This window comes from Mycena indigotica (assembly GCF_014461135.1).
Source record: "Mycena indigotica strain 171206Taipei chromosome Unknown Mind.scaff0002, whole genome shotgun sequence".
NCBI lineage: Eukaryota > Fungi > Basidiomycota > Agaricomycetes > Agaricales > Mycenaceae > Mycena > Mycena indigotica.
The window spans coordinates 811,402-836,806 of record NW_023503001.1 but is presented as its reverse complement, the minus strand read 5'-3'; the positions used below and the strand labels follow the sequence as shown (position 1 = coordinate 836,806).

The following is a 25,405-nucleotide window of genomic DNA, read 5'->3' as shown; positions in this document are numbered from 1 at the left end:
GTAAATAAATTGCTAAAGCTGATGCCAAACATGTGCATACATTCACACGACATCTGCTTAATATAAGAGTAGTAATGTGATGTCTGCCTAACAAAGACAGTGCCAATTGGTATGATGGCTAAAGGTGGGTTTGGCAGATAGTGATGACTCCATAGGACCATAAAGTTCACATTCCAGATCACTAAATTATATTTGAATATATTCATATCATATTGAATATCTGAGAGGAAATATGAATATAACATACTACAAATATATATTCTTCCAAGTATGCAAACATGATATGAATATAATATAATATCTAGATTGCATATTATATTTGTATTTGGTAACCCTGTTATTCTTGGGCCGTCTTACATTATGATCTGTGTATTATTTATCCAATCTAAAGTCAAATCAAGCCTAGCAAGGTTGGTCGGCGGAGCTGCTCAGGCTGTGGCCTGGCGTTACAGAGTGGTACTACTACTCTGTAACGTAGTACTACTCTGTAACGCTACCTTGTAGCACGAGAAACCAACGCAGTGTCTCAACAGAAACCGCTTTCTCAACAGTGTCTTCAAGTTGTCCAATAACGGTCATTGATCAAATCCTTTGTTCAGGGCATCGCCGAAGTTATCCGCAAGTTTTCTGAGGGTATAAAATGCAATCTTATTAAGTATTGAACAGATCCACTGTCATCTTGGTATAAAGTATCAAGCCATCCACTCGTATCCCCTAGCCCTTACTTCAGGGCCGGCTCGTTTTCCGCGAAGAACTCGTAGTTGTCCGCGTTCTGGATACTATAGAACGCGGTGGTTAGCATGGAAAACGATGAGGCGGTCGCGGGGCACGTACGCGGTATTGGGGTCACGGATCGCCAGCCCCTGCGCGGCGTTCTTGCCGCTGACAAAGTCCTGTGTGCCAGCGATCATGTGCGACGCTTCGTGGACGAGCACGCCGGCCTGCGAGTTGCTGCCCTTGGGCTTCGCGGTGAAGAAGAGCTTGCAGATGTTGATCGTGCCGAATCGCCGCGCGTCGACGAAGGCGAAGGCCTCGTCGAACGGGCAGGAGCAGTCGTACTGCAACGTATTAGCGCCAAGTGGGACAGGCAAACGCGGACTGGACTAACGGTGTACGAGTCAAACTTTTCGAACGCCATGTTCTGGAAGTTGACGAAGACGTCAGCGTGGCGCCCGAAATCGAGTTTGCCGAACCACGCAACGTAGCGGGGGGTCGATTTGGGGAGCTGGTTGGCCGGGACGGTGAGGTATTTGACCGCGCTGTCGACTAACTTCTGGGCCTCGGCGGCGGCAGCAGTAACCTGTTTCTGCTGGGTCGCACTACAGCCGCGGAATGTTGCCCGCCGGCCGAGGTGGGGGGTGGTACCCGGTGATGTCCGCGGCACGCGTCGCAAGGCAAGCTTCCCTTTCAGCGTCACGCTGGTCCCCTTGGCGGTGGCGAGAATGGGCGTCAGCTTCCCCGCGGCGTCGACGAACTCGAAGGCAGTACGCGGGACGATGTTGTATGCTCCAGCGCCGGATTTCGTGAAGTCATATCCTTTCGACACTGGATGCGGATGAGTCAGGTCCAACATATGAGCGCTCAAGACTCACAATCGTGCTTGACTTCTACAGACGCCCCCGGGGCCAGAACAGTGAAGCCGCTCGCCTTTTTCTGCGCTACGACGGTTTCCGGGGAGTATTTGATCTTGATGCCCCGGAAGGCTGGTGCCTTTTTGGCGGCGTTGGAGATAAGGAAGGTGTCCGTGTGGAGTGGGTTCAGCACCGTCCGCGGGTCCTTGAGCAGTTGGAGCTTGACGTCGCCCGTATTGACGATCTTGGCCGTAACAATGAGCGCGCCGACACCGTTCGCCTCCTTTGGGCCTGCGTTGAGTAGAGCCATGAGTGCGGGAATAGCGGGAGCGATGTATGCCTTACCAGTGAGCGTTACTGACAGTCCTGGTTTGGCGGAAACGGCGGCAGCCAAGATAATAGAAAAGAGAGCGGCAGGGAGAAGGGAAAACATCTTCGTCGACGAAGGAGAAAGAATAACGAGAAGCAAAGAGAAAGAGAAGCGGAAAAATGAATATCGCCTCCAAGAATCGCCGCGACTCTTTTATAGCGCGCCTGCCGTGCGGAAGTCAAAAGTGCCCAAGAGGCGTTTCGTCGTCGTGGAGTCGTGCGAATTCGTGTTACAATTGCCAGTGCCCCTCGGAGTCTCTGAGAAATTTCATCCTGAAGTCTTTCGCAGACTTGTTGAAACGATCGGAATGAGCTTTCAGCAGTTCTAGCGGGAGATATTTGCAAGCATAGGGTCGTGCGATACTTTGTCTGGTCCTCCCCTCGCCAGTTTTAGTCAGCTTGATGGGATCTTCGCCGCGGCCGCTGTATTTGCAAGCATCGGGTCGCATCGATATTCGTCACGTCCTCCGCTCGCGGGTTTTCGTCCGATTGAGGGGGATGTCAGACATACTGTTTTGTCAGGCTGCTGAGTAATTTAACGGCGTTCGCGCAAACATCTCACCGTGCCATACTGATCTGTGTGCTACGGCCGTGGCTTTCCGGGACCCAACTTCGCCCCGGACCCCACCCTGCCGCAGGGAGCTGCCTCTCGCCGCGGAGGCCCGCTGCGCGGATTCGACATCCTCATCATTTGCTTGGCGCCGGACGAGAATCAGCGTAAATCAAGCAAAGATCCACCCTCTGAGTCAAGTATACGCGGTTGACAAGAGGTGCTGGTTAGTGTGCAAAGTCGAAGGCCGTCTTGTGGGTGACCGGCCGTAGCAACCTGGAAGGACTGTTAGGCCTCGGTCAGGGCACAGGAAACGACTCATTTGCATCTCGACCGATCGAGCAAGCAACCAGAGCCTTGAAACGCCATGAATGATGAAATGTGCAGGACCATTGACCGTTCCGGTGGGTACCCAGATACGTTGGGCCCTACTCCACGGTGTCCGAAAGTCTGCCGCCACGACAAAGCACGGCGTAAAGAAGTCCTCTGGTCGTACATCGTCGTCAGAAGCAGCCTTTACTACCGACCATGATGCGATCAGTCGATCCTGGATCAGTCAAGCTGTCATTGATCATTGATGTGTCCGGCTTGCCGGGCCGCCCCCGCCACATGGCTTGCCTCTGACGTCCATGTCCCCTCTTGCTTCGGCTCTTCGCCCACTCGCACTGTACAAGCCCGTCCTTCTCTCTTACAAACCGCGCTTTCATCGCGCCATGTCATCTGCCACGTCACCAGCCGCCGCTGCCACGTGTCTCGCTTCCCACAAAAAGATCGTTGTCTGCACCGACCTCGGGCCCGCGTTGTCGCTACTCGCGGGCGTGGAAACGGTAGTATGGCCACATGCTGCGACACAGGAGTGCCCTCGCGAGTGGCTGCTGCAGAATGTCGTGGGGGCCAGCGGCCTGGTGGTGTGTTTCAAGGACATGGTTCGTATTCGTGCTCTCCTCGAAGCTGCTGAGTATGTAGCAAATGTAGGTCGACAAGGAGGTCGTGGATGCTGCTGGTCCTGAGTTGGAAGCAGTGACGACAATTTCAGTGGGATATGGTGCGTTTTTCTGTCCCCTTAGGCCAATGTTGATAACTTGAAGAACACATCGATTTACCGCTTCTGGCGGCGCGTAACATTCAGCTGGGATACACGCCAGATGTTCTCACCGATGCAGGTGCGTCCTTCGTCTCACACAAAATTCTGTCTTTTGCCCTCTCAGTGGCCGATTCCACGGTGATGCTGGCACTCATGGCCTCTCGGCGCACAAATCTTACCTCTGCACTGGTTACAACCAACCAGGTTTAGCTTTCTCGATCCACCTTCTTCAAGTTCTCACCCTATCGTAGTGGCCCTCCTTCCAGTGGACGCCCTTCGCATTCACCTCCCCCCAGCTGAGTCGAGTTCCCTTCGGCCACAGTCCCACAGTCGGCTTTCTCGGGTTCGGCCGCATCGCCCAGGCTGTCCTGCGCCGCCTCTCTCTTGGGTTTGGCGTCGCCGATGCCATCTACGCCTCGCGACCCGGCTCTCCCCCGCGCGAAGCCCGGGATAGTGCCATCCTTCAATCTCTCGCTCCAAACCTGGTCCGACTGCGGCCGGTCCCGCTCCCGGAGCTCGCCCGTGACTCCGACTTTCTGTTCATCCTTGCGCCTGGCGGGCCAGAGACGCATCACATCGTCGACACCGCTTTCTTCGCGCGCATGAAGAGAACGGCGGTGCTCGTCAACAACGGCCGCGGGAGCGTGGTGTCGTCACACGCGTTGGCAGCGGCGCTGAGGGAGGACAGACTGTGGGGGGCGGGGCTGGACGTGGTGGATGAGGAGCCCCATGTCGGGCCGGATCATCCGCTGCTGCTGCCCGGTGTACGGGAGAAGTGTGTGGTTGTCCCGCATTTGGGCAGCGCAACGGTGGAGACGCGCGCGGAGATGGCAAGGATGACGGCACGAAACGTGTTGCTGGGGGTCGAAGGGCAACGGATGGAAACAGCGGTGGATTTGAGCGGGTTTAGGTTGTTAGAGGCGAAATAATCATGATAAATCGGGCAACATTTTACTTGGTGTTTTATTTCTCTTTTATTTCTGCTTACTGTTGCTAGTAGTTGACTGTTTTCAGTAGATCCCACCTATCCCTCACCCTTATCCCCTCTAATTAGAGGCGGAGACTAGAGTACCCTTAGGGCTCCAACCTTTTTGTTTCTGTTTGTTGGAGGATACAAATCAAACAGAAAGGGTTCAACAAATGTTTTAAACGTTTATAATAGTTTTAAAACAGTTTAAAAATCCCTCATATATTTTATCTTCCTTATATGTAGAAAATAATGGAAAGATGACATAATTATCATGTTATTATAGGTGCAGGATGATAAATTATTCCAGGAAAGTATTTCCAACCTGAATCTACTTGGAAATTCCCTATTATAGACAGCAATCAGTACTCATATGCCAACTACATGTCACATTGGGGTTTTACGCAAGTCTATCTTAACGAGACTTTGCGAGAAACCTGCCTGGCACTTCGGGGTGGGACCATGCACTGAGTCCACATAAGCCCTTCTGATATCAAAGAGCTCAAGGCAAAGATGCAAATGTTACGTGCCAATGGTCAACTCCGCTTCCGCGCACACCTCTCTGACGCTGACAAACCTCGAGGCCCGCGAAAGGGGAAATCTGCAAAGTCGGCCGAATTTGTGGAGGATACTGAGGATGAATTCAGTGAGGATGATGAAAACGATGATGCAAACAAAGGTGGCCTGCTGAGCCTGTCTCTGAGGACATAGAAGAGCAGGGGCAAGGCCTCGAACGCAACAGCGTGGGCACCGAGCAGCCCATCTTAGCAGCACCTGCGTCGACAACTACCCTGGACGGCACTACTGTACTTGGGCCCACCCTCAGGCTGGAAGCAGAGCCCACTGCCACCACCCTTGTTCAAGCCCAGCCTCCATCCACTCCCAGCGCCGTCTCTGTTGAGAACGACCTGACTGCCATCTCAACAAACAACCTTGACAGTGCTATTAGTCTCAGCACAACGCCTCCATCTAGTCCCAGTGCCGTCTTTGTTGAGAATGACCCGACTGCTATCTCAACGAACAACCTTGACAGTGCTATTGCTCTCAGCACAACAGCAACAACTCCAACCTCCAGTCCATGATGACTGTATGCTCTGTCAGTGGGGATAAGGAAATGGAGGTGGATGCTTTACAAGGCGAAAAACAAAAGGCGGACGCAAACGGAGAGATGCAGGGGCCATCCAAGAAACAGAAGACTGCAAATGCAAAGGCCCTCAGTGACACTGATGCCCTGCCTGCTCACCGCCTTCCTGTTTGTGAAGCCAAGCAAAACGCAGTCAATGTCATCTCCAAGAATGCCTCTATGTTGTGCCGCACAAGTAGGATGGGGGATATATTGGGTTGACAAGAGGTGGGGCTATCCCTGATGTGTTAACAACAAGTATTGTGTCTGTTGGTAGAAGATGATGTGCTGGTGAATTATACTCAATCAATGATTATAGTACTGCTTTTTTTGTTTGCTTTTGCTTGCTGGCCTGGATAGGGAAGGGATGGGTGAATGAAAAGTATTGTTGAGTTAACAAAAAAGTATTAATCAGTCAGGGACTTATGATTGAGATACCTATCCCTCACCCTTATCCCCTCTAATTAGAGGCGGAGACTAGGGTACTTCAGATATGTGTAGCTGAAAGTAGTGTTTATTTATTTAGTTAGAGTTTATTTAGTTTGTCTTACAATCATTTATCTGGTGAAAGATACAATATTAATAGGTACCTGGCTCTAGAGTTGATAGTTTTAAGCATGTATTTCTTGCGATGTAGCAGTTTTTATTTGAGTTTGGGGACAGGGTCGGGGATTGGCGGGCATCGGGCAGGGCAGATTGGTGGCAGGGGTCATGTGATTGATAGCAGGTGATCACAGAAGACAGACCGTGGGTGGGCAGGACATTCATGGCCCTGGCCATGTGGGCGGCAGCACGGTGTTGAATAGAGGACGGGAGGTCCTTGCTGGTAAGAAGGGAATGAATGGTGCATGTGGCAGAAGAGAAGATGATGACTAGTGTTTGTTTTGCGCGTGGGTTATCAATGTAAATTGAATATCTACTTGAATATTATATATTTTAAATATCCGACTTTTGTTCATGCTTAATTGAGTCATTTTGCAAATTTTTGATTTTTTTGGGGGTCGGGCGCTGCGTCAGGCGGATGGCAGGGTGATGGCCTGCCATCAATGACATCGGGGATGCAGTGGGGTTGATGAAAATGATGCTGGTATTGATGTATAATCAAAGTACAAAACATTTGGTCTGATTTGGTCATGAAATGACCTCATTGTCATCGTCGGCGTCGACGACGATGAGCGCGAGCCTTTGACAGCGGCGGGGAGGTGTAAGCGGCAGTGGCGCAGGGGTATTGCCGAGCCGACGACAGGAAGCGGTGATGTTCTTGATGTTCCTGATGAAAGGTGTCAGCAACTGTCACAGGGCGAGAATGGTCACAGCCGTGCTCACCGTTGGCGGCAGTGTAAGGGCAACCTCGCGAGGCTCGAAATCAGAGTCCTGAGCAGAGGGGGAATCCTTAGAGAACAAGCCAAGGAGCCCTCTGCCCAGGTGCACTACTATATACTAGTGACTGGAGTAATGATAGAGTGACTGCGTAGCGACGGATGACGGGTTGGAGAAGTCAGGTGTCGCTAATGGACCCAAGGTGAGTGTCGAGTAGCCCTCAAAGCTCCAGAGAGGCAGGTTTGGGACCGTGATGCCAAGGGAGGGGCCCAGGCATCCCTAAAAGGCCCAAGAAGGGCTTCGGGAGGTCCAGGCTGCCTCTGGGCGTCTCCGCTTGTGACCGTGACGTGACAACCGGAATCGGAATCGGAATCGGAATCGACTCCGGGTGTGTGACCGTGACGTGACGGCCGGAAACGGAGAGGGAAGGCGTGGAGCGGAAAGGGAAGGAGTCTGGTCTAGCCCAAGGGCCGGGGAGTGTCGAAGAGGACCAATAGGAATGACGGCCAGCCATGACCACTGGAGGGTAGCGACAGGGGGTCACTCGGAGACGTCCCCGGATGTCTCCAGAGAGGTGGAGGTGTGAGGGCGTGCAGGGTGCTGCAGTGGGCACAAGCCTTAACGGCAGTAGGCCTCACCCAGGGGAAGACCCGATGACGGGGCTGTGGTGGCGGAGTGGAGAGCGGAGCCATGGCAAAGCTCAGCCATCCGAACGGAAGCCCGAACGCTGACATAGGTTGGGGACACCCAAGAGGTCTAGCAGATAGAGATCGTAGGGAGACCTTGATAAGTGACAGCCCAGAGAGGCTAGAAGGCCATAGGCTCAAGGTCTCAGAGGGAAGTGGTGCGTCCACATCCGGAGAGGTCTCCAATGGCATTAGTGCTGGATGTGGGATGTGGTGCAGGCAGTGGAGGGAGAGCGTCAGGGTGCGGAGACGCGGAGACGCGAGCGGAGACGCGGCGCTTGATGGGATCAAGTGACGGCATCAGGGTTTCCCCTGACAGGCAGTGGGGACAGGTCTAGACGGCAATGAGAGGGCGGGAGGGTGCCCGGGTGATAATGCCAGCTCCCGACCACGTCACACTGGCTTCCACCACCATGAAGCCCGCTGTCAGTAGGTGGAAGTAGTGTGGGTGCCTGCCAAGAGCTCAACCCCCTCTACTTAGAGGTGGAGGGTACTCTAGTCTCCACCTCTAATTGGAGGGGATAAGGGTGAGGGATAGATGCACCTCAGGCTACCTATAACCCTACCCTAGGAGGCTTCAGATTCCCGGTGGAACCCAGTACCTAAGAGGGTGTCAGACCATGGTCTGATACCATGGTGCTTGGGTCCATCCACAATCATGGATGGATCCATGGGTGTCACGCACATTTTAGCCCTGGGTCTATCCAACCCCCTTGGATGCATCCAGGGGGGGTGTGGATGGACCCAGGGCTATTTTCCTAATTGGGCTGGCGGGTGAATGGCTTGTAGCTCGACGCCAAAGCACCCAAAAAATATGATGCTTGGACCAGTCGGTAGGTGTTCTCTTACTGTCTTTGATCTGATCACCTAGTGACGGGGAAGTGCTCTGTTCAAGTCCAGTTGTTGTTTTCTTTTTTTTTTTGTCAAAATGGCTTTCTTTGGCCTCTGATTACCCTTCTAGCACCTCCTTCTTGCACCCAAAAAATCGCCAGGGCATTCCCTCCAAGATGGTGTCACTGCCTAGGCAATTGGTGGCCAGATCATGGACCTTTGAATATTTTTTGATTTTTTGAGCTTTGCACTGTATGATACTCCAAGCACTCTATACAGACAGTAGGTACTGTACAGGTAGTCTATCATACATGCCAAGTTGACCTCCATGTAGCCCCACCCTAGGGCCCTGGCCTGGCGTTGCGCGCTGGGGCGGTTGATCGGCCATCAATGATGCCATCAAGCCGATCGGCATGTTCGACTTGGGCTCAGTATGGATGGACCCATGGTGCCTGGGAGACAGGACCATGGATGCATCCATGGGTAGGTTCAATACCATCTATGGATGCATCCATGGACAGGTCTGAACCAACCATGGGTCCATCCATGCGCGCGTGGATGCATCGTGATCACCACTGACTAACATTATTCCAGAGTCATATAGCGACTACCTAACTGCTATGCGCGCAGCCTACTATGACACGCTGGAGAAGCTCATCCCCGACGAGCATGAACGCGGCGACCCAGAGACCCGTCGCCGCGTCATGCAGCCTTACATCAATAGCATGCTCTCCGTCACCGTTGCGAGCAGTGCAGCCGACCTTGATGATCCCAAAAACACCACTTACAACCTGCTCACCAAGGCCGTTGCTCCCATGGCCACCCAATGCTCCACCATGGCCACCACGTGCAACTATCATACTGTTGGCGTTTGCACTGCTGTTGAGCACGTCGACAACAGCAAGAACTCGGTTACCTTTGGCGGTGGCCAGCTTTACCTTGAAGCGTACCGACGATATGGCGACGAGCTGAAGCGCCTCACAACGAAGATTAGCGAGATCCTCATGTACGTGATTTTACCCGCAACTGCTCATCGTTCTGACTGCCACACCAGCCGCACTCACGAAGAGCGACAACTCGAGGACTCGGCGCCAGGAGCAGCGCCGAAGCGAAATCCCCACAAAGTCGTCCTTACCCGCCTCCTTGGCGAGACCAGACGTGATTCCGAGAGGCGTATCATTGTTGGATGCTCCCTCAACCTCCTCAGTACGTGCTTCCATTTCATTGGACCTTGTGGTCGCTAACTTGAATTCAGAACTTGTCTTATTGGCACTCGGGATCGATCCTGAGGTCGTCCGCAAACGATGTCCATTTCCAGCGCATGAATTGGAAGCATTTTGAAGACCTTGCCTACGCCCAGTTTCTGCGCTGGTGCAACTGGCCGCTGGCCTTAATCGATTTTACACCGGGCACGGGCCGCACGATCAACGACATCAAGAACACCCCCGAACAGGCGGCAGCCACCAAAGCCCTGCGCGACATGGCGGAGTCCATGATAAACTGGTATCTGGAGTACGAGGGCAAGGAACCCATCCCCAAGACGTGCCCAGCAGCAAATGCTCCGTATATGGAGGCTTGGACTGAAGAGGAGAGGAAACTCGCTGATCCCAGCAACGTTCCTATCCTTATTGCAGCAGACGGTCGCGTTCTGCTCACAGCCTCGCATTCCAAAATGTGCGTGACACCCATGGATCCATCCATGATTGTGGATGGACCCAAGCACCATGGTATCAGACCATGGTCTGACACCCTCTTAGGTACTGGGTTCCACCGGGAATCTGAAGCCTCCTAGGGTAGGGTTATAGGTAGCCTGAGGTGATAGATGGTAGATCCACAAGGCCGAACTTGTGCTCTCTGCATTGTAAGAACTGCCCTTCAAGTTCATGTCGGCACCACTGTCCAAAACAGTGAGCCATAGTGGTAATATCTAGGCTAAATCTGCTAGCAGTCTGCTAAGGAGGCTGTTGCCTAAATGCCTAGCTTTTGCTAGCCAGCCTTTAGCTAGCTTGTCGCAGGCTTTATTTGACCCAGCTGTGACTCAATGTGACTACCGTGACCTATTGTGACACATGTGACATTTTTTTAAAAAACATTATTATGCTCTATCTAATAGTATATCAATGATGGGAATAGCCTATTCTGAGTATTGTTTTGATTGTGGAACGATTTTTGATGGCCATTAGTATTTTTGATGGCTATATCCTGCTACATCATATCTGTCCCAATTAGGACAGGAATTGATACAGGCTTTCCTCACTATATACCGGGTCTTCGGCCTGAAGAAAAGGAGTTAAACTTCTTTATATAGTAATATATTAGTCATATCAATCAATTTGAGGTATCAAAACTAATCTCTCATGACATTGTAAGCAAATTTTAGCCTAATTCTGCTAGCAGCTGCTAGTCTAGCAAAACCTAGCTATTTAGGCAATGGCCCTCTGAGCAACTGCTAAGGCAGGAGGCTAAATTTTACAGCTACGGGTGCAGATATGTTGGTGCCGCCAAGATGCAAGGCAGGCACAACTGCGCAACTGCCCTTTCGAGGATCCTATGTGATGCATTAAGTCTATTTCCATGTCCTCACTCTGATGTCGCGGAGGCTATCGGCTATGGAGTGAATGCAGTGCAGGAAAAAAACCCCGAGGTTGCCGATCAGCTGAGACAACCCAGCAGTATGTTCTCCTCCGCCCTCCGCCTGCACTTATTGCTCTTTCCCTTGTTGCCGCCGGCACTGCAAAGCCGGCACTTTCGTTAGCTCTTACAGGTCTGCTACTTCCGCTGTAAGTATTTACGTCACACTAATCACCTCTGCAGGCCCGAAGGAGGCAAATGGCATAAGTGCCCTGCAGGTAACCGCCACACTCGTCAATACGGGTGACATCGCACTCCATCTGTTAATCCCAATTATCTCTTCTAATTAGAATGGACCACCCATGCGGGTGACCATTCTAATTAGAAGAGATGATATAAAAAGCCCTATGCTGCAATAAAGGGGCCTATAAAACTGCAATATCTCTGGGACCCCAGGCTCTAAGTCATTTTGTGTGTTATCGCACAAGGTCAGTGTGACATTTTGTGACTGGTAGATACTAAGGTATGGTAACTTAACAATAAGGCTAGAGAGAGACTCAGAGAAACATTCCATCATACTTTACTGTGTACACAGATCATGTTTATATGCTGAGCATGCTAAAACTAACAGAAAATGAAAATATAAAATAAAAATTACAATAAATAAATATAAGACATAAAATCAAGATAAATTTCATATGGAATATCCGCAATATGGAATAGGGGTAGGGTTTCCACCAATATTATTCCATATGAGGAACTTAATTGGTGGGATTAAAGATGGCTGGAAGATGTCATACATTTATTTATGGTCATAATTTTGGTGCTTGAACTGCTTCTTCACCTAAATTTGGATGGAATAATTGCACAATCAGGCCATTCCATATTCCAGAACACAAATTGTGGAATATTTACTTCTCCCAAGGCTGTGGAAGGCCAAAACTCATTCCATATTGAGGATATTCCACATGGGGTGATTCCATATGAGGAAACTCGACTGTATATCTATAATTGGACAACACTACTTATTACTTACAGTCAAGCTACCAGAAGATCGTCATGCTCAGCGAAGTACTCGTAACTGTCTGCGTTCACGGTGCTATATATATACAAATCAGTCAGGGTAGCTCCAAGCAGGAAAGAATGACGCACGCCTCGGCCGGGTTATCGATCGCTAACTTCAAAGAGGCCGTCTTGCCAGAGGCCAAGTCCCGGGTGGCAGCGGTCGTCGCGAAGTGCGATGCAGCCTGGATGAGTGTTCCGGCCTTCGAATCTAAGCCAGTCAGGGGTGCGTCCCAAAACAGCCCGCAGACGCTGAGCGTGTCCAGGTCGGTGGCGTGGACGAAGGCAAAGACGTCGGCGCCATAGCTGTCGCACACACAGTCGTACTGAAAATGGATCAGGTTCAACAACATTGACGTGGAACAGCGGGGAGGACTCACTGTGTAGGCCGACAATGGGCGAGCGCCCAGTTGTATGAAATTGGTCAAGACTTTTTTGTGGTTGAGCTGTGTGAAGTTGCCAAACCAGGACGCGAAGCGGGACGGCGCGGCGCTGGTGGTGTGGTTAAAGACACGATAGAGGTATTCTCGTGTGCCATTGAGGTAATTTTCGGCGGCGGCGGCGGCAGAGGCTATCTGCTCCTGCTGGGAGGCAGAGCAGTTATTGAATGGCGGGTGCTGGTCACCGGAGGGGCGCGAAACTGCAAGCATGCCCTCAAGTTTAACGCCGGATGTGTAGGCAGTGGTGGCCTGGATGGTCGACAACTTGCCATCGTCCAGGTATTGGAAGGCGTTAGCGGCGACAATGTCATAGTTGTCAATGCCTGCCGAGGTGAAATTGTACGCCTTGGAGACTAGGGAGATAAATTAGACGACGGAAGTCAGCGGAAATTCTGCGACGCACGATCGTGCTTGATCTCAATGCGAGCCCCAGGAGCCAACGCTGTGAACGAGCTGTTCTTCTTCTCCGCGAGGATCGTCTCGGGCGAGTATTTCACGAACGCGCCTTGGAACACGGGAGATTTTCCAGCCGCATTAGTGATAGAGAATGTGTCCGTCTCGAAGGAGTTCAAAACCGTGCGCGGGTCGTTCAGCAGCTTGAGCTCAACGTCGCCGGTGTTGATCAGCGTGGCCGTGATAATTAACTCGCCGACGCCCTTCGCCTGCTTGGGCCCTGGATACTATAAACGCAAGAATAAAAGCCGCGTTGAGCTGACCGTTGAGAGCTAGCGAAAGACCCGGTTTTGCTGACACGAGGATAGCGAAAGTTGAAAGGGCAACGAACGTGGTCGAAATGGTGGCAAGCATGGAGTCCGACTCGAAGTAATGGAAAGGTACCTGACGAAAAAAAGCTCTCGCCTTTATAGCAATGCGTCGCCGATCCGACGTCTTTTTGCTTGTGGGAAGAAGGACGAAGCGTACTGGCAATCCCTGATTGAGTTGGAGCTGATAGCGTTTCGTTCCAGTGTGTCCGAGTCCTTCCTTACAATTCAGTATACTATGACTCGGAGGTTCACCCAGGTACAACTTGAACCTAGGCAGTGTAAACAGCGGTCTTCACTGGCAGCATAAGATGCATAACAGCGGTCCGGAGAGAACTCACAGAACACCAGATTCGCCGTCGGAGGGCTTTCCGTTAACACTCCGAAATCCTGGATTGGGCTCCACATGCCGTTTTCCTTCACGCGGTCTGCGTTTCAAAGATGTGCTGTTAGCATGGTTCCTGGCCTTGGGCTAGTTCTTCTGTATGGTGACTCTTTTTGGCTTTTCAGACGTGGGGAAGGTTGCAGAAAGTGGTGGTTGGATGCAAACGTTGGCAAGGGACACGCGTCTTCGCCGATGGATGGCATGGGAAAGTGATGGTGGTAAGCACCTGTAAGCACTACCCGTTGCCATGTCCACTGATCCGCACCTCATGGCGCTTACCGTGACTCCATGACACGACACTTTTCCTTTGCTTTTCCTGTATTGCCTTCACCATGCCCGCAAGAGCCCGTCCAATATCGGCCTTGCACGCGTACGGTCACTTTACCACGGCGACCGCCTGCCACACTTGCCATTCCATGGCCGGTTGTTTGTATTGTTAGAACTGTCGCCAGTCCTAGGCACGGCGACTCGCGAGTTCCCAATTATCTCAGAGCCAATTAGCTAAAAGTCCGTGTAGGCATTATAAACATCAACGCACGTCGCAACCTAAGTCTTCGTCCTTGGGTCTTACTTATTTGCGCTAGCCAGCTATGAAGTTTCGACATTCTCTTGTTTCTGGCCTGTTTCTTCTGCTCAAAGCGGCTCGAGTGTTGGCTAGTCCAGCACCGGTTGCACATTCGGAGATCATGACGCGAAGCATTTCCACTGTACTGTACGACGACCTGGTGCGGTACACCAAGTATGCTTCCGCCGCCTACCAACTGGCCTGCCCAAGTCCTTTGGGAAACCACCTTGTACAATCGGTATGTTTGTTCGTTCTTTCATTCTTTGTCTCACATAGAGCTAGTTCTCACAAGGCAGTACGCAAGGCTTCGTTGCAAGAGACGACAACCGCCGTGAAATTGTCGTGTCATTCCGCGGGACATCGAGTCTGGCTGACGCAATCACTGGTACCGTACCCTCGCTTGCGTGTGAAGTGCCACTGAAGGTGATCATCTTATATAGATCTCAACCTTGTTTTGACGCCCTTGGCCACACCCGGGATAAACAAACCTTTCTCCGTCCATTCTGGCTTTCTCAATGCATACAACGATGTCGCACGCATAGTCATCAACAGCGTCGGTACACAGGCATCGCAATTTAGCCAGGGTTACTCTTTGATCGTCACCGGTGCGTTATTGCCAGTGCTCGTAGCCAAACACTGATGCCGGAGGCTCATGCCATCTTCCAGGACACTCCTTAGGCGGGGCGCTTGCCGCTCTTGGCGCGGTCTCCCTGAAGACCGCCTTCCCGAAAGTACCGATGAAGCTATACACTTTCGGTATTCTATCTCTTCTCTCACCCGAATGTTGAATGACATCGGTTGTGTAGGACAACCACGGACAGGCGACGCTCAATGGGCGAAGTATATCGAATCGCTCGTGGGCGTCGACAATATATTTCGGGGTGCGCTCCGTTAACATTGATATGTTTTCCGTGCCACGACTGATTCCGACCGCACCCAGCTGTGCATACCTTTGGTAACGAGATTCATCTTCAATTACTTGCGTTTAATAATTGCCTAAACAAGACGGAGTCCCTACGATCGTTGCCCCGGGGTTTCAACACCAGTATGCGTTCCTCTGTATCTTTCAACGTGAGGTTGACCAGAGAACAGCGCTACTCAATATTGGCAGTCACACGACCCCATCCCACTCCTCGAATCAGCGGAATCGACCGTGACGCGCTGTATCGGGGAAGAGGACCCGGCATGCAGCAACATCATACGTATGTCTCATCGTCAGGCTCAGGCAGCGCTACCCACTGAACTGTTATCGACCCAGCCTCGACAGGAATCAATCCCGCTCATGTGTTTTATTTCGGACAAGGTGCGTATATGCCCACAATCTGCAATTTGGTCAGCATATGACAAATTTGTAGTCATGGCCGTAAACCCGCTGCTTTGCGTCTAACTAGGCATTCGTATACTGAGTCGCACTGAATGGATCTCAAAAACATGGCGTAGATAGAATTCCGATGCAATTACACATTTCCTGACACAGTTCCTTGAAGAAACGAAACGAATCACCGTCCAACTATTACCAAAACTCTTCTACGCCTGCAAGACCGATTCCACCCCAGGACCTTGACGAACTTCGGGCTTCAAGGCAGCGGACCGTGGCCACGTCATCTTTCTTTCAATCGGGCGCCTTATGCTGCCGCTTTTCTTAACCTTGACTTCTTGCTTCGCCTCATGCCCCATGCACTCCTCCAGGCTCGACGTATCTTCTTCCTCCGATTGCTTCAGATCGACCGAGATCGGAGCTGCCGACAACACGAAACACGAATGGCGCAGTTGGCAAAGCGAAAGAGGATGCATCAGACATGCGTCTAGGTTTGAGGATCGAGCTAATTGACATCCTGCGAACAGCGCGGAAAAGAATATGCTCGTGGGGTTCAGCCTCTGCAACTGTCACATTGGTTTGAGGAGAGTCGATGGGGATGGAGAGAGGTATCTCGGTCAGAGCGTCAACGAAAACATCGTCGTCGCTGCTGTCGCTGGTACTATCGTCTTCGCTATCTTGAATGGCGATAAGATCTTCCTCATCCAAGTCTGATTCAGTCTCTGCTTTGACGATGCCCTCTTCCCCTCTCAACGACACCCGTTTGTTGTAAAGGTCCATCGCTAGAACCTGTGAGCGGATATACTCGATAGAGGGGCGAATTGCTGGGTCGGGACAGAGTGCCCTAATCATGAGACTCGTCAGCGAAAGCGAGATGCGAAGCTGAGTGGCGAGGGAGTTGTGCTTGAGTGCGGCAGGTGTGTCTCGAGGTTGGTCAAAACAGAGGTTACGGTGATTTGGATGACGCAAGTTGAGGGGTTCCGACATGAAGGAGCGATCGAGGAACTCGTTATAGCGTTCGTCTGCACCCGCTTTCGCACTAGACCAAGGATTTGCGTTGTTGATCATATTGAGGAGTGTGATGCAGAGAGCCCACTTGTCGCTATCGGCAGTGGAGTAGAAGTCGCGATGAGGGCCCGGAAAGGATTCTGGAAATTGGTAAACAAGGTGTGGCGATTAAGTAAAAAATGGCGCACCAGGGGTCATATATGCGGGCGAGCCAAAATCCAGTTCCGTCGCAACCTTGCTCGTCGTCGCCAGTCCAAAGTCCGCCAGCTTGACCTGGCCACGAGCGAGATCGAAGAGGATGTTTTCGGGTTTGATATCGCGGTGAAAGACGCCATGGCGGTGACAGAAAAGGACGCCGTCGACGATGGAAGAGAAGACACCTTTGATGACCTTGGGTTGGTAGCGTAGGGTACCTTCTACAATCGCAGCGTGAAGGTCCTTCGGGGCGAGGTCGAGAACCATGAAGAGGATGTCTTGCGAGACGAAACTGCGGTGGAGGGTGACAACGTTGGGGTGGCGAGAAACTCGGGCGAGCAATTCACGTTCGCGAGACTCGAATTTGCCGGATTTGAGTGGTAGACGGGGGGGATTCCGGATACACTTGATGGCGTATGTTGTTTGCTGGAAGGAGGCAAGGTCTCGAGCGGTGTAGAGTTTGCCATAGGCGCCAGCGCCGAGAGGCTTGAGGAGCTCGAATCGTCCGTTGTCGACTACCGCGCCGGCGAGGTCCGGAAGGGTGTCGGATTGAGACATGGGAGGTAGAGGATGGATGTAGCTGAGCGAGTTAGGATAGGTCGTGTATGTGTATGTGGTGGAACGAAAGAAAGAAAGATACTAGTGACACGTCACTGGCGCGTCACACTTTTTTATAAGTCTACTAGTCACTTATGAGTACCCTCTTCCTGCTGCGCCGCGGGAAGGACAAGTGAGTGGCTCTAGCTGGAGCCGTGATGGTCTATTCTTCGACAAAGTGGGGACGCGGCGGCCCCGGCCCCCGGGCCAGACGCCTTCTTTCAAACTTACTCATGCCACTTTAAAAAAACCAAACAAGCCCATGTTACTACTAAACCTCTCAGTTCAATGGCCTGCAGCATCTAACCGATACATCGACACCTGCTCAATACCGCAGCACTCCGTCTCTACTTGCAGCCGGGCCAGCCGGACGCTATTAAACCGCGGGTCCTCCACCACACGCTTCTCCGACTCCGCGCTCCGAGTCCAACCATTTTCTTTCCATTCCGCTGATATCTGCCTCGCAACGTTTTTCACTGTGTCCCAGACCAAGCCAGAGGCGGCCCATAGTGGGACCACAATGATCCGCTCGCCATGGAAGTGCAGCGCGTCGACGATATGCAGTGCCATCCTTCCCTCGCTAGCCTGAGCTCGTCGGACGACATCGCGCCATTCACGCTGCGCGTCGAGGTGTTTTTCGCAGCGCGCAACAGTTTCCGCAGTCTCTTCAATACTCCTGACTTCGATCCGCGCGGGCCCAAAGGCGTGATTAAAAACAGTAACGGGGAGTATAGTATAGTCTGGATCGCCCCCCGACTCCCGTACTTTCGCGTATCTCGAAGCGAGGAAAACCACCTGTTTTGCAAGGATGGAGTCAAAGTTGCGGTAGTATTCGTCGTCCAGCAGATGGCGGATGTATTTGCGATCGAAGTAGACGAGGAATCGATCTGTACGATCCGCTTCATGATTTTCAGTTTATAGACCTGGAAACGGCGATGAAGAGCGCACACAGGGTCAGGAATGCGTATGCAGAGCAGACTTCGCGGTGCCCCCGTTTCCAATCGGCCTTTTGGCAAGATTTTGAGCAATACAAGACGCCCTCACAAGCACATTTCTTGAGTTCTCGGCGGAGTGTCATACGCTGGCACTGGAAAAGGGTCAGCAAATAATTCACAGAACAGTTTGAACAACCCACTGCTGAGTTATCGCATGTCTTATGTCTCGCGCAGATGCCCCACAGTCGCGCGTAGGTGAGATCCAACGGGCGTTTCCGCTCCTCAACAGCGTGGAGGAGCGCGAGCCAGTGCGGGTAGGTTTCCGATTTAACGAATGCGGGGTGTCGAGAGTCCTTTTGGATTTCAGGAAGCTTTAGCACGGTGGAGAGCATGCTGGCGTTGTATCGGTATAGACAACTGAGGTCCAAGCTTTCGACAAGAACCCTGCGGAGACTGGGGGTAACGAGATCCTTCCCTGGGTAATTGTTACGAGCTGAGTGAATAACGGCAACAAGGACACCCGCGCGAATGACATGCATGGGGTACACATCGCCCTGTCGACACAGGATAATGCGCTCAATGACCATCCAGCATTCCTCCAAGGTGCGCCCAGTATCGGCTGCGGCGGTGGAGGAGAGCGATGAGATACAGCGAAGAAGAGTGGGAAGAAAGTCGGTGTTGTCCAGCAAGGCATCGATAAGATCACCGAGTGGGAGGAGGAACCAATCCGTTTCGAATAACTTGCCGACGCCCTTGAGGGTGCTGAAGTCACCATGTAGAATAAGTCCGACTATCGTGCGTATGAGATGAACGAATGCACCGTCCTCGAGGTCGGAGAGTTTGGCGTCGTCCAGCAGTCTCTGCAGATGAATCACGATGAGGGAGGCCATATCCTCCATGGATCCAGCGCCAGCGACCAATTCCTCCATATTCGCCTTCTGAGAGGGGACAAGGGGCATAATGAAGTTGGTGAAATCGATTAGCACCATTCGAAGGCGCTGTGGGACGTCTTCCGTCGGGACATGCTCTTTCCAAATATTGACCAGAATAGAGCGAAGTCCAGGCGACTGGAGCAGAAACTTGTGGGGATTGCCGCCCGCATTCGCGCTCAGGCGCCCCAGCGTGATGACGAAGTTGCGGAAAAGCACGGGCTTTTCGGGGAAGCCAAGTATGCCGTGCAGCTGCCCCCACCAACGGTAGACGAACGCGAACCACGGCCACAAACGCGGCCACAGGTCGGGCCCCACAGGGAAAATGGGTGCAGCGATCCTGAAGAAGACGTTCATTGCAATAGTGGCGGTGGAAATCGTAGTCAGGGTCGTGTTATCGATCGCATCGGGGAAGTCGTCGCCAGCGAAAACCGGGACAAGCTTTGGATCGAGGAGATGGTACACGAGAGGGAAGTATCCAGCTTGTTGCGTTACCGTCAGCGTCGGATGCGGTGGGTCGAAGGCGCGCAGGACAAGCGTCGCTTTTGTCGAGGACCCGTTGACTCGACAAGCAGCTTGAGCGTCGAGCTAAAAGGTATCACGATTTGGGCGTAGATAAGGAGAATGCTGACTCTTAGCTTGAGCGGAAGCGCCTGTAAGCTGGACACACGCAGCGCTGGATGCACGCTCGTCATTGCGGTGGTCTTCGCTGGCCTTCGTGTGAGCTTTGATTGCCGACAAGTGACGACGCCTTGTCGGAGCCGACAAGCCGCGAGATGACTAATCTATTGCATGACTAATCTACGGCTTCTTCCTTCTGACGTTGATGCGCACGCATCTTACCACTGCTAATACTGCTAGCCGCTGGACATTCAACGCGAAGATAACATAACACGCTCGGCTCGCCAGCGGCTTTCTCGGGTTTCGCATTCAACACACAATCACAATCTCCACCGGGATATGGACATTGTGGGACCAAGATATGAGCAACAGGAGGGTCTGGAAGCGCTCTGAAGCGATCTCTTTGGACCTAGATTCCCGACCAAACGAACGGTCACCGGGCCGCGGGCCGTTGACAAGCTTAAGTCCAGGAAACTCTACGGCGATGCTTCAGTAGACGACTTGCACAGTTGCACTGGCGTCGACTATCTCCATCCAACCTTCATTGCTCAGCTTCCCAAGCTACTGGTCGGGCTATTGATAACCGCAAACATTGTGGTTGTCTCTCAGTTTAATCGTCAAAAAGGGCAGTACGTGGTTGCTATCATCTTGGCTCCAGTGCTCCACATTACCTAGGGCCTTGCCGCTATAAATGCGGTATGCATTGTCCTTCGGGGCAGTCTAATCGTACTTGTCTGCCCAGCATGCTGGCCGCTTTCGTCTCTACCGCCCTCACTGCAGCGGCTGCACTCTCCTTTGCTACGGCAGTTTCTGCGACGCCGGCGACGCTCGACAAACGCATTAACTTCCGGTCCTGCTCCGTGGCTCAGCAGGATCAGGTCGTCGCCGGGGTCGCTGAGGCCCAGCGCTACGCTGACGATGCGGTCCGTAACCTCCAGACCAAGCCAGACACAAGCCGCTTCCGGGCCTGGTTCGGCGACTTCGACACTGCGCGCCACGAGACTGTGCTAGAAAACTTTAGGAAAATAGCTAACAGCCGATTTGGGTCCTACACGGTGTGTCATCTTCCCCCTGCCTCCGTCGGCTAGCTTAGTGATCCTCAGTACGACTGCGCGTGCGACAGTCCCTACAGCTTCGGTCAAGTGCGCCCGGAAGAGTTCGGCGTCATCGGCATCTGCCCCCGCTTCTGGGATGCGCCGGCAACAGGGACAAACTCGAAGGGCGGCGTGCTGGTCCATCTTGCCTCTCAGTTTAAAAGCCTCGCCGCCACGGACATCCTCTTCCCCGGGAAAGACGCCGCTTTCAACATTGCGATGCGCGACCCTGCCAAGGCGTAGGTGTTCCCCGTCGAATAGGTACGATCTGACCACATTGTTATCAGCCTTGCCAACGCAGCCAACTATGAATACTTCGCTGAGAATGATGCGCCGACACGGGATTGAAGCCTTGAATGTTCGCTTTCACTCTGTGACTTGGAATTTTTTTTCACTTCAATCCAGGTAGAATCCCCATTTCAAATATTCTACAGTACAAACTGGAAGAGGCGAGTGGAAGGCGAAGAAAAATTACTCGAAGCTCGAGGAGTGTACTGGTATAGTGATCTGAGAAAGAAGCGCCTCAGGCGAGCGTTGGGGTATCGTTTTCGGCAAAGTACTCATAGTTGTCTGTGTTTACTAATGAGTCTGCATCGCACCCGTCAGTAGCTTAGCTGCTTTCATCAAAATCAGTTCGCGTGTGTGGAGGACGTACGCCAGGTTAGGGTCGCTGATGGCAAGCGCCTTGGACTCCTCCTTGCCGAATGTGACGTCGTGTGTGGCGGCGGTGAGGGTAAAGTATGGCGGTCCGTTTGAGCAAAAAAATAAATCGCGCGACATTGACTGTTTCACGAGCATTTTGACACAAAAAATTCAAATTTTAATTCTCTCAAGCCTTTTTGCAAATTTTGCAAGCCTTTTCAGTGAAGTGCAATTTGCTCAAATGTCTTTGTGTCTTTTGTGACTTATCACCCAAGATTTCATGTAGCAATCTGTCTCCTCTTGGACTGGAATTGCTGCTGTTGGGATGCAGAGCAGGATTTGAACCTGTCAGCCTAGGTGCGACCGTTTTTGGTGACAACCTTTTGGAAATTTTGGACCAAAAAATATTCTTTTGATTTAAGGTGAATTTTACAGGATTTCTTTGTTGCCAATGTAATATGTAACACAGACACTTGATTGAGATGCTACAGTATATCAAATTATAATATGAAACAATATATTATCTTCCATATACTCAACACTTATAGACTTAGCATCCAAACACTCCAGTATAGTAGGTGAATTCAATACTATGCAGCTATTTAGTATATATGGATGGTTAATGGTTGGAACCAACCTTGAGACTGAGTATATATATATGCGCTACAGCAGATCCGGAGATTTGACTGCAACGGCTGTGATGGTATGAAATCATATGTGTTACCTCCATAAGGCATTCCCATTTTTTTAAAAAAAAAGTTACAAAATTAGACTTATGCAGTATGTATTAGTGATTTCCTTTTTTCGAAGAGCAGACGGAAAAACAATAGTCACTATATTCTATAGGTTAGCTGTAACAGACTATGACAATTGAAGTTAATATTGGAGGCATTAGCTCAGTTAACCAGTTAATTTCCATATCAATTGAGGAGAGATCCTACAAGAAGTCTCAGACTGAACTTTGGTCAATATATAATGATCTGCAATTACTGGCCAAAGTAGACCACAGCAGCACAGGCGGCGCATGCGTGGTGGGCGGGGCGACCGGTCGGCCCGGGGTCGCGCCGGTTGAGTTCTGTGATCATTGTAAGCATTTTTTTGGGTCAAGTCTGAGGTCGCATAACTCGGAAAGAGATACTTACGATGAATTGAAGCATAGGCGCGGCACCGAGTCCAGGGTTCGAATATTCGGAATCGCGGTACGCAGTGCGGGCACCCGGTCGGACCGGGGCCGCGCCGTATAAGGTGACTGAAGTGCTTTTCCTTCGATTATTTTTCCGGGTCAGAGCTCGGGGAGGAATCGATAGCGAAGGCTCTATGATTAACATTTTGGGTAGGTAGGACAGGAGGTATAGGGGCTATTGAAACAGGTAGAAGCAGACGAATACAGCGAAGCGGCGGATATAGTGCTACAGATGATAGTGCGGGGTATAGTGCATTGTGTGTCGGTCAGCAGACAGAGACGGTGAGCGGAGGGCCTCACTGGGCGGCGGCGAGGTTCATCGCGCCGAGGACGACCTCCCACGCGACGTCGATCGCGGCCCAGAGCCCCGCGTCGCAGATGCCGAGCGCGACGACGTCCTGCCAGAGCTCCTTCACGTGCCCCGCGTGGCCCATCAGCGCGCCGAGGTTGCCCGCCGCGGCCGCGCACACGTGCGTCGCGAGCGCGTGCAGGGTCGGCCGGGCGGCGAGGGCCGCCTCGAGCGTGCGGAGGGCGGGCGCGGCGGGGTCGGCGAGGCGCGCGAGGAACGGGGAAGGGAGCGCGGCGGGGAGGAGGGAGGAGAGCACGGCGTCGAGGCGCGCGGCGTAGAGCCAGGCGTGGATGATCGCGAACGCGGGCGGGGACGGGAGCGCGAGCGGGAGGACGGGGAGCGCGGCGTGGGCGGCGGAGGCCGGGCCGGCCGGGCCGGCGGGGCGGGGCATGCGGGGGAGGGCGGTGCAGTGCGCGGCGAGCACGACGGCGTGCACCGGGTACAGCGTCGTCGGCGCGTCCGCGTCGTCCTTGACCTTGCCCGCGGGGGACACCGCGAGCGCGTGCGTCGGGAGCGCGACGCCGTGCGCCGCGGCGCGGAGCGGCACGGAGAGCACCGGGGGCAGCCGGGACCGCGGGAGGGACTGCGGGATGTGCGACGGGGCGAGCGCCGATATGCCCGCGAGCATCGCGGGGCCCTTCGCGCGGAGCCCGTGCCGGATGAACTCGTCCGGGACCCCCGCCGCGGCCAGGTCCGGCGCCGCGCCCGCCAGCGCGTCGCGCGCGATGTCCGCGAACGCCGGGCGCGCGAGCGTCCTTGGCAGCTGGATCGGGGCCGGGGCGGAAGAGGCCGGGCGGCGGTGCTGTGGCGGTGCGTCGTGGCGCAGGTGGTGGTGCGGGAACGTCTGCGGGTGGGCGGCGACCTGGAACATCGAGTGGGTATTGGTGTGTTAATGGGTGTGCTCGTTGCCTTGTCCAACGCGTCCTTATATTCCGCACCCACCTCCTTCCTATTCCGGCGCCCCCAAAGGCAGTCCCAAAACGGTCCACAAGGTCAGAGTACAAGGCCGCTGATGTCAGCGGGCCCGCGTCACATCAGAAGCCCGCAGAAGTGCATCACACGTGGTGATCCCGGCCCCCCACGTGGCGCCCGGCGACCCACGCTGTCCGGAACGCGCCCCGTCCCACGCCGCCCAGGCGCCCACCCACGCCGCCCACATGTCCCGCAGGCGACGGGCCCGGGCGGCGCTGGAACCCCGCGGGCCCGGGTCCACATCCGTCGACTCGCTGCAAAAAAGAAAATCCCCGCCTTACGATGACGCGCAGCGTGCGCCGAACACACCGCGGGCCAGCGCGGGCCCTCCACGTCTCCAGCGCGGGCCATGCTGCCCGCTCGAGACCTGTCGCTGCGGCTGCCTTCGCAGGCATCGCGCGACACCACATCCTGCTGCGGCCTGCCCGGCCCGCCGAGTCCGAGCCCGCGTCTTAGCGCGACCGCGACTCAGGACTCCTGCCAACCCCCAGCCAAGGGGGGTTCAAGATTCGAAACATGGATATAGGGTCGGAATTTCTTTTTCCAACCCTTTGGGGACCCCCCCCTCCCCCCTCCTGCCATATATAGTAGTATATTCCAAGTGGGATAAAAAAATCAATCTTTGTGAAACTTCCTTCCCCTACCCTATGTGCCTGATAAGGATCTTGAACCCCCCTTGCCCCCAGCCTGGCCCCGACGCGCCGGCCGAAAAAAAAGCAGGCCTCGCTATAATGCGCAGCGCAAACATACCGCCACGGCTCGCCAACATGCTCCCACGGGGCATATCTGTCGTGTCCTCTGGGTCTGTCCAATTCAAGTTGTGTTTGCCAGAATAGTTCAACGGGCCACAGGTCACACAGGTCACAGCCATTTTCTTTCATCCCAAAGCAGCCCAACTTGCACATATTCTAAAACTCCCTAATTGGGTACATAATATGTCCCAAGGGGGGTTCAAGCTCCTTGTCAGGCAGGCACATACTGTACTCGACTGTATCCATACAACCATCACGTGATCATAACACGGCGAAAGACCAACAACAAGGGGGTTCAAGATCCTTATCAGGCACATGGGGTAGGGGGGGGGGGGGGTCGCAGGAAGGTAAAAAAAAACTTTTTGTATATGAAAGATTTGGGCCTTATATGGGTGTAAAGACACTGAAAATATAGTGCATACACTCCAATTTCTATAGTTCACAATTCTCATACTTATATCTAGATACTTTCAGGCCCATAAGCTTGGATAGCCCACTCTGTCATAGGTCCATAGACAGGTAATT

At 53.0% G+C, this 25,405-nt stretch overlaps 7 protein-coding genes across 7 annotated transcripts; 3 read left to right on the top strand and 4 right to left on the bottom strand.

Annotated features, from left to right (window-relative positions):
- Positions 1–721: 721 nt before the first annotated feature.
- MIND_00186600 (Peptidyl-Lys metalloendopeptidase) lies at positions 722–2,004 on the bottom strand (the record flags this gene model as incomplete). Its single annotated transcript, XM_037358775.1, has 4 exons — positions 722–779; positions 835–1,058; positions 1,109–1,545; positions 1,593–2,004. 4 exons carry the CDS (start codon positions 2,002–2,004, stop codon positions 722–724), a joined length of 1,131 nt encoding a protein of 376 aa, XP_037223870.1.
- A 1,115-nt stretch (positions 2,005–3,119) lies between these two features.
- Positions 3,120–4,503, top strand: MIND_00186500 (Glyoxylate reductase; the record flags this gene model as incomplete). The annotated part of the gene is made up of 5 exons (XM_037358774.1): positions 3,120–3,416; positions 3,466–3,535; positions 3,579–3,653; positions 3,699–3,778; positions 3,826–4,503. 5 exons carry the CDS (start codon positions 3,120–3,122, stop codon positions 4,501–4,503), a joined length of 1,200 nt encoding a protein of 399 aa, XP_037223869.1.
- A 7,512-nt stretch (positions 4,504–12,015) lies between these two features.
- On the bottom strand, positions 12,016–13,381 carry MIND_00186400 (Peptidyl-Lys metalloendopeptidase; the record flags this gene model as incomplete). Its single annotated transcript, XM_037358773.1, has 6 exons — positions 12,016–12,069; positions 12,120–12,171; positions 12,225–12,460; positions 12,515–12,927; positions 12,978–13,247; positions 13,291–13,381. The coding sequence occupies 6 exons, from the start codon at positions 13,379–13,381 to the stop codon at positions 12,016–12,018; spliced, it is 1,116 nt and encodes a 371-aa protein (XP_037223868.1).
- A 671-nt stretch (positions 13,382–14,052) lies between these two features.
- Positions 14,053–15,672, top strand: MIND_00186300 (Lipase-3 domain-containing protein; the record flags this gene model as incomplete). The annotated part of the gene is made up of 12 exons (XM_037358772.1): positions 14,053–14,155; positions 14,238–14,254; positions 14,305–14,523; positions 14,568–14,670; positions 14,726–14,890; positions 14,952–15,041; positions 15,092–15,166; positions 15,226–15,240; positions 15,291–15,330; positions 15,378–15,487; positions 15,544–15,588; positions 15,641–15,672. 12 exons carry the CDS (start codon positions 14,053–14,055, stop codon positions 15,670–15,672), a joined length of 1,014 nt encoding a protein of 337 aa, XP_037223867.1.
- Positions 15,673–17,688: 2,016 nt separating this feature from the next.
- Positions 17,689–19,977, bottom strand: MIND_00186200 (MYND-type domain-containing protein; the record flags this gene model as incomplete). The annotated part of the gene is made up of 4 exons (XM_037358771.1): positions 19,900–19,977; positions 18,539–19,855; positions 18,352–18,490; positions 17,689–18,302 (listed from the first exon to the last, which is right to left on the bottom strand). The coding sequence occupies exons 1-4, from the start codon at positions 19,960–19,962 to the stop codon at positions 17,689–17,691; spliced, it is 2,133 nt and encodes a 710-aa protein (XP_037223866.1). The 5' UTR covers positions 19,963–19,977.
- A 654-nt stretch (positions 19,978–20,631) lies between these two features.
- On the top strand, positions 20,632–21,330 carry MIND_00186100 (Peptidyl-Lys metalloendopeptidase; the record flags this gene model as incomplete). Its single annotated transcript, XM_037358770.1, has 3 exons — positions 20,632–20,943; positions 20,992–21,221; positions 21,270–21,330. 3 exons carry the CDS (start codon positions 20,632–20,634, stop codon positions 21,328–21,330), a joined length of 603 nt encoding a protein of 200 aa, XP_037223865.1.
- A 1,773-nt stretch (positions 21,331–23,103) lies between these two features.
- MIND_00186000 (Clampless protein 1) lies at positions 23,104–24,045 on the bottom strand (the record flags this gene model as incomplete). The annotated part of the gene is made up of 1 exon (XM_037358769.1): positions 23,104–24,045. The coding sequence occupies exon 1, from the start codon at positions 24,025–24,027 to the stop codon at positions 23,104–23,106; it is 924 nt and encodes a 307-aa protein (XP_037223864.1). The 5' UTR covers positions 24,028–24,045.
- Positions 24,046–25,405: the final 1,360 nt, after the last annotated feature.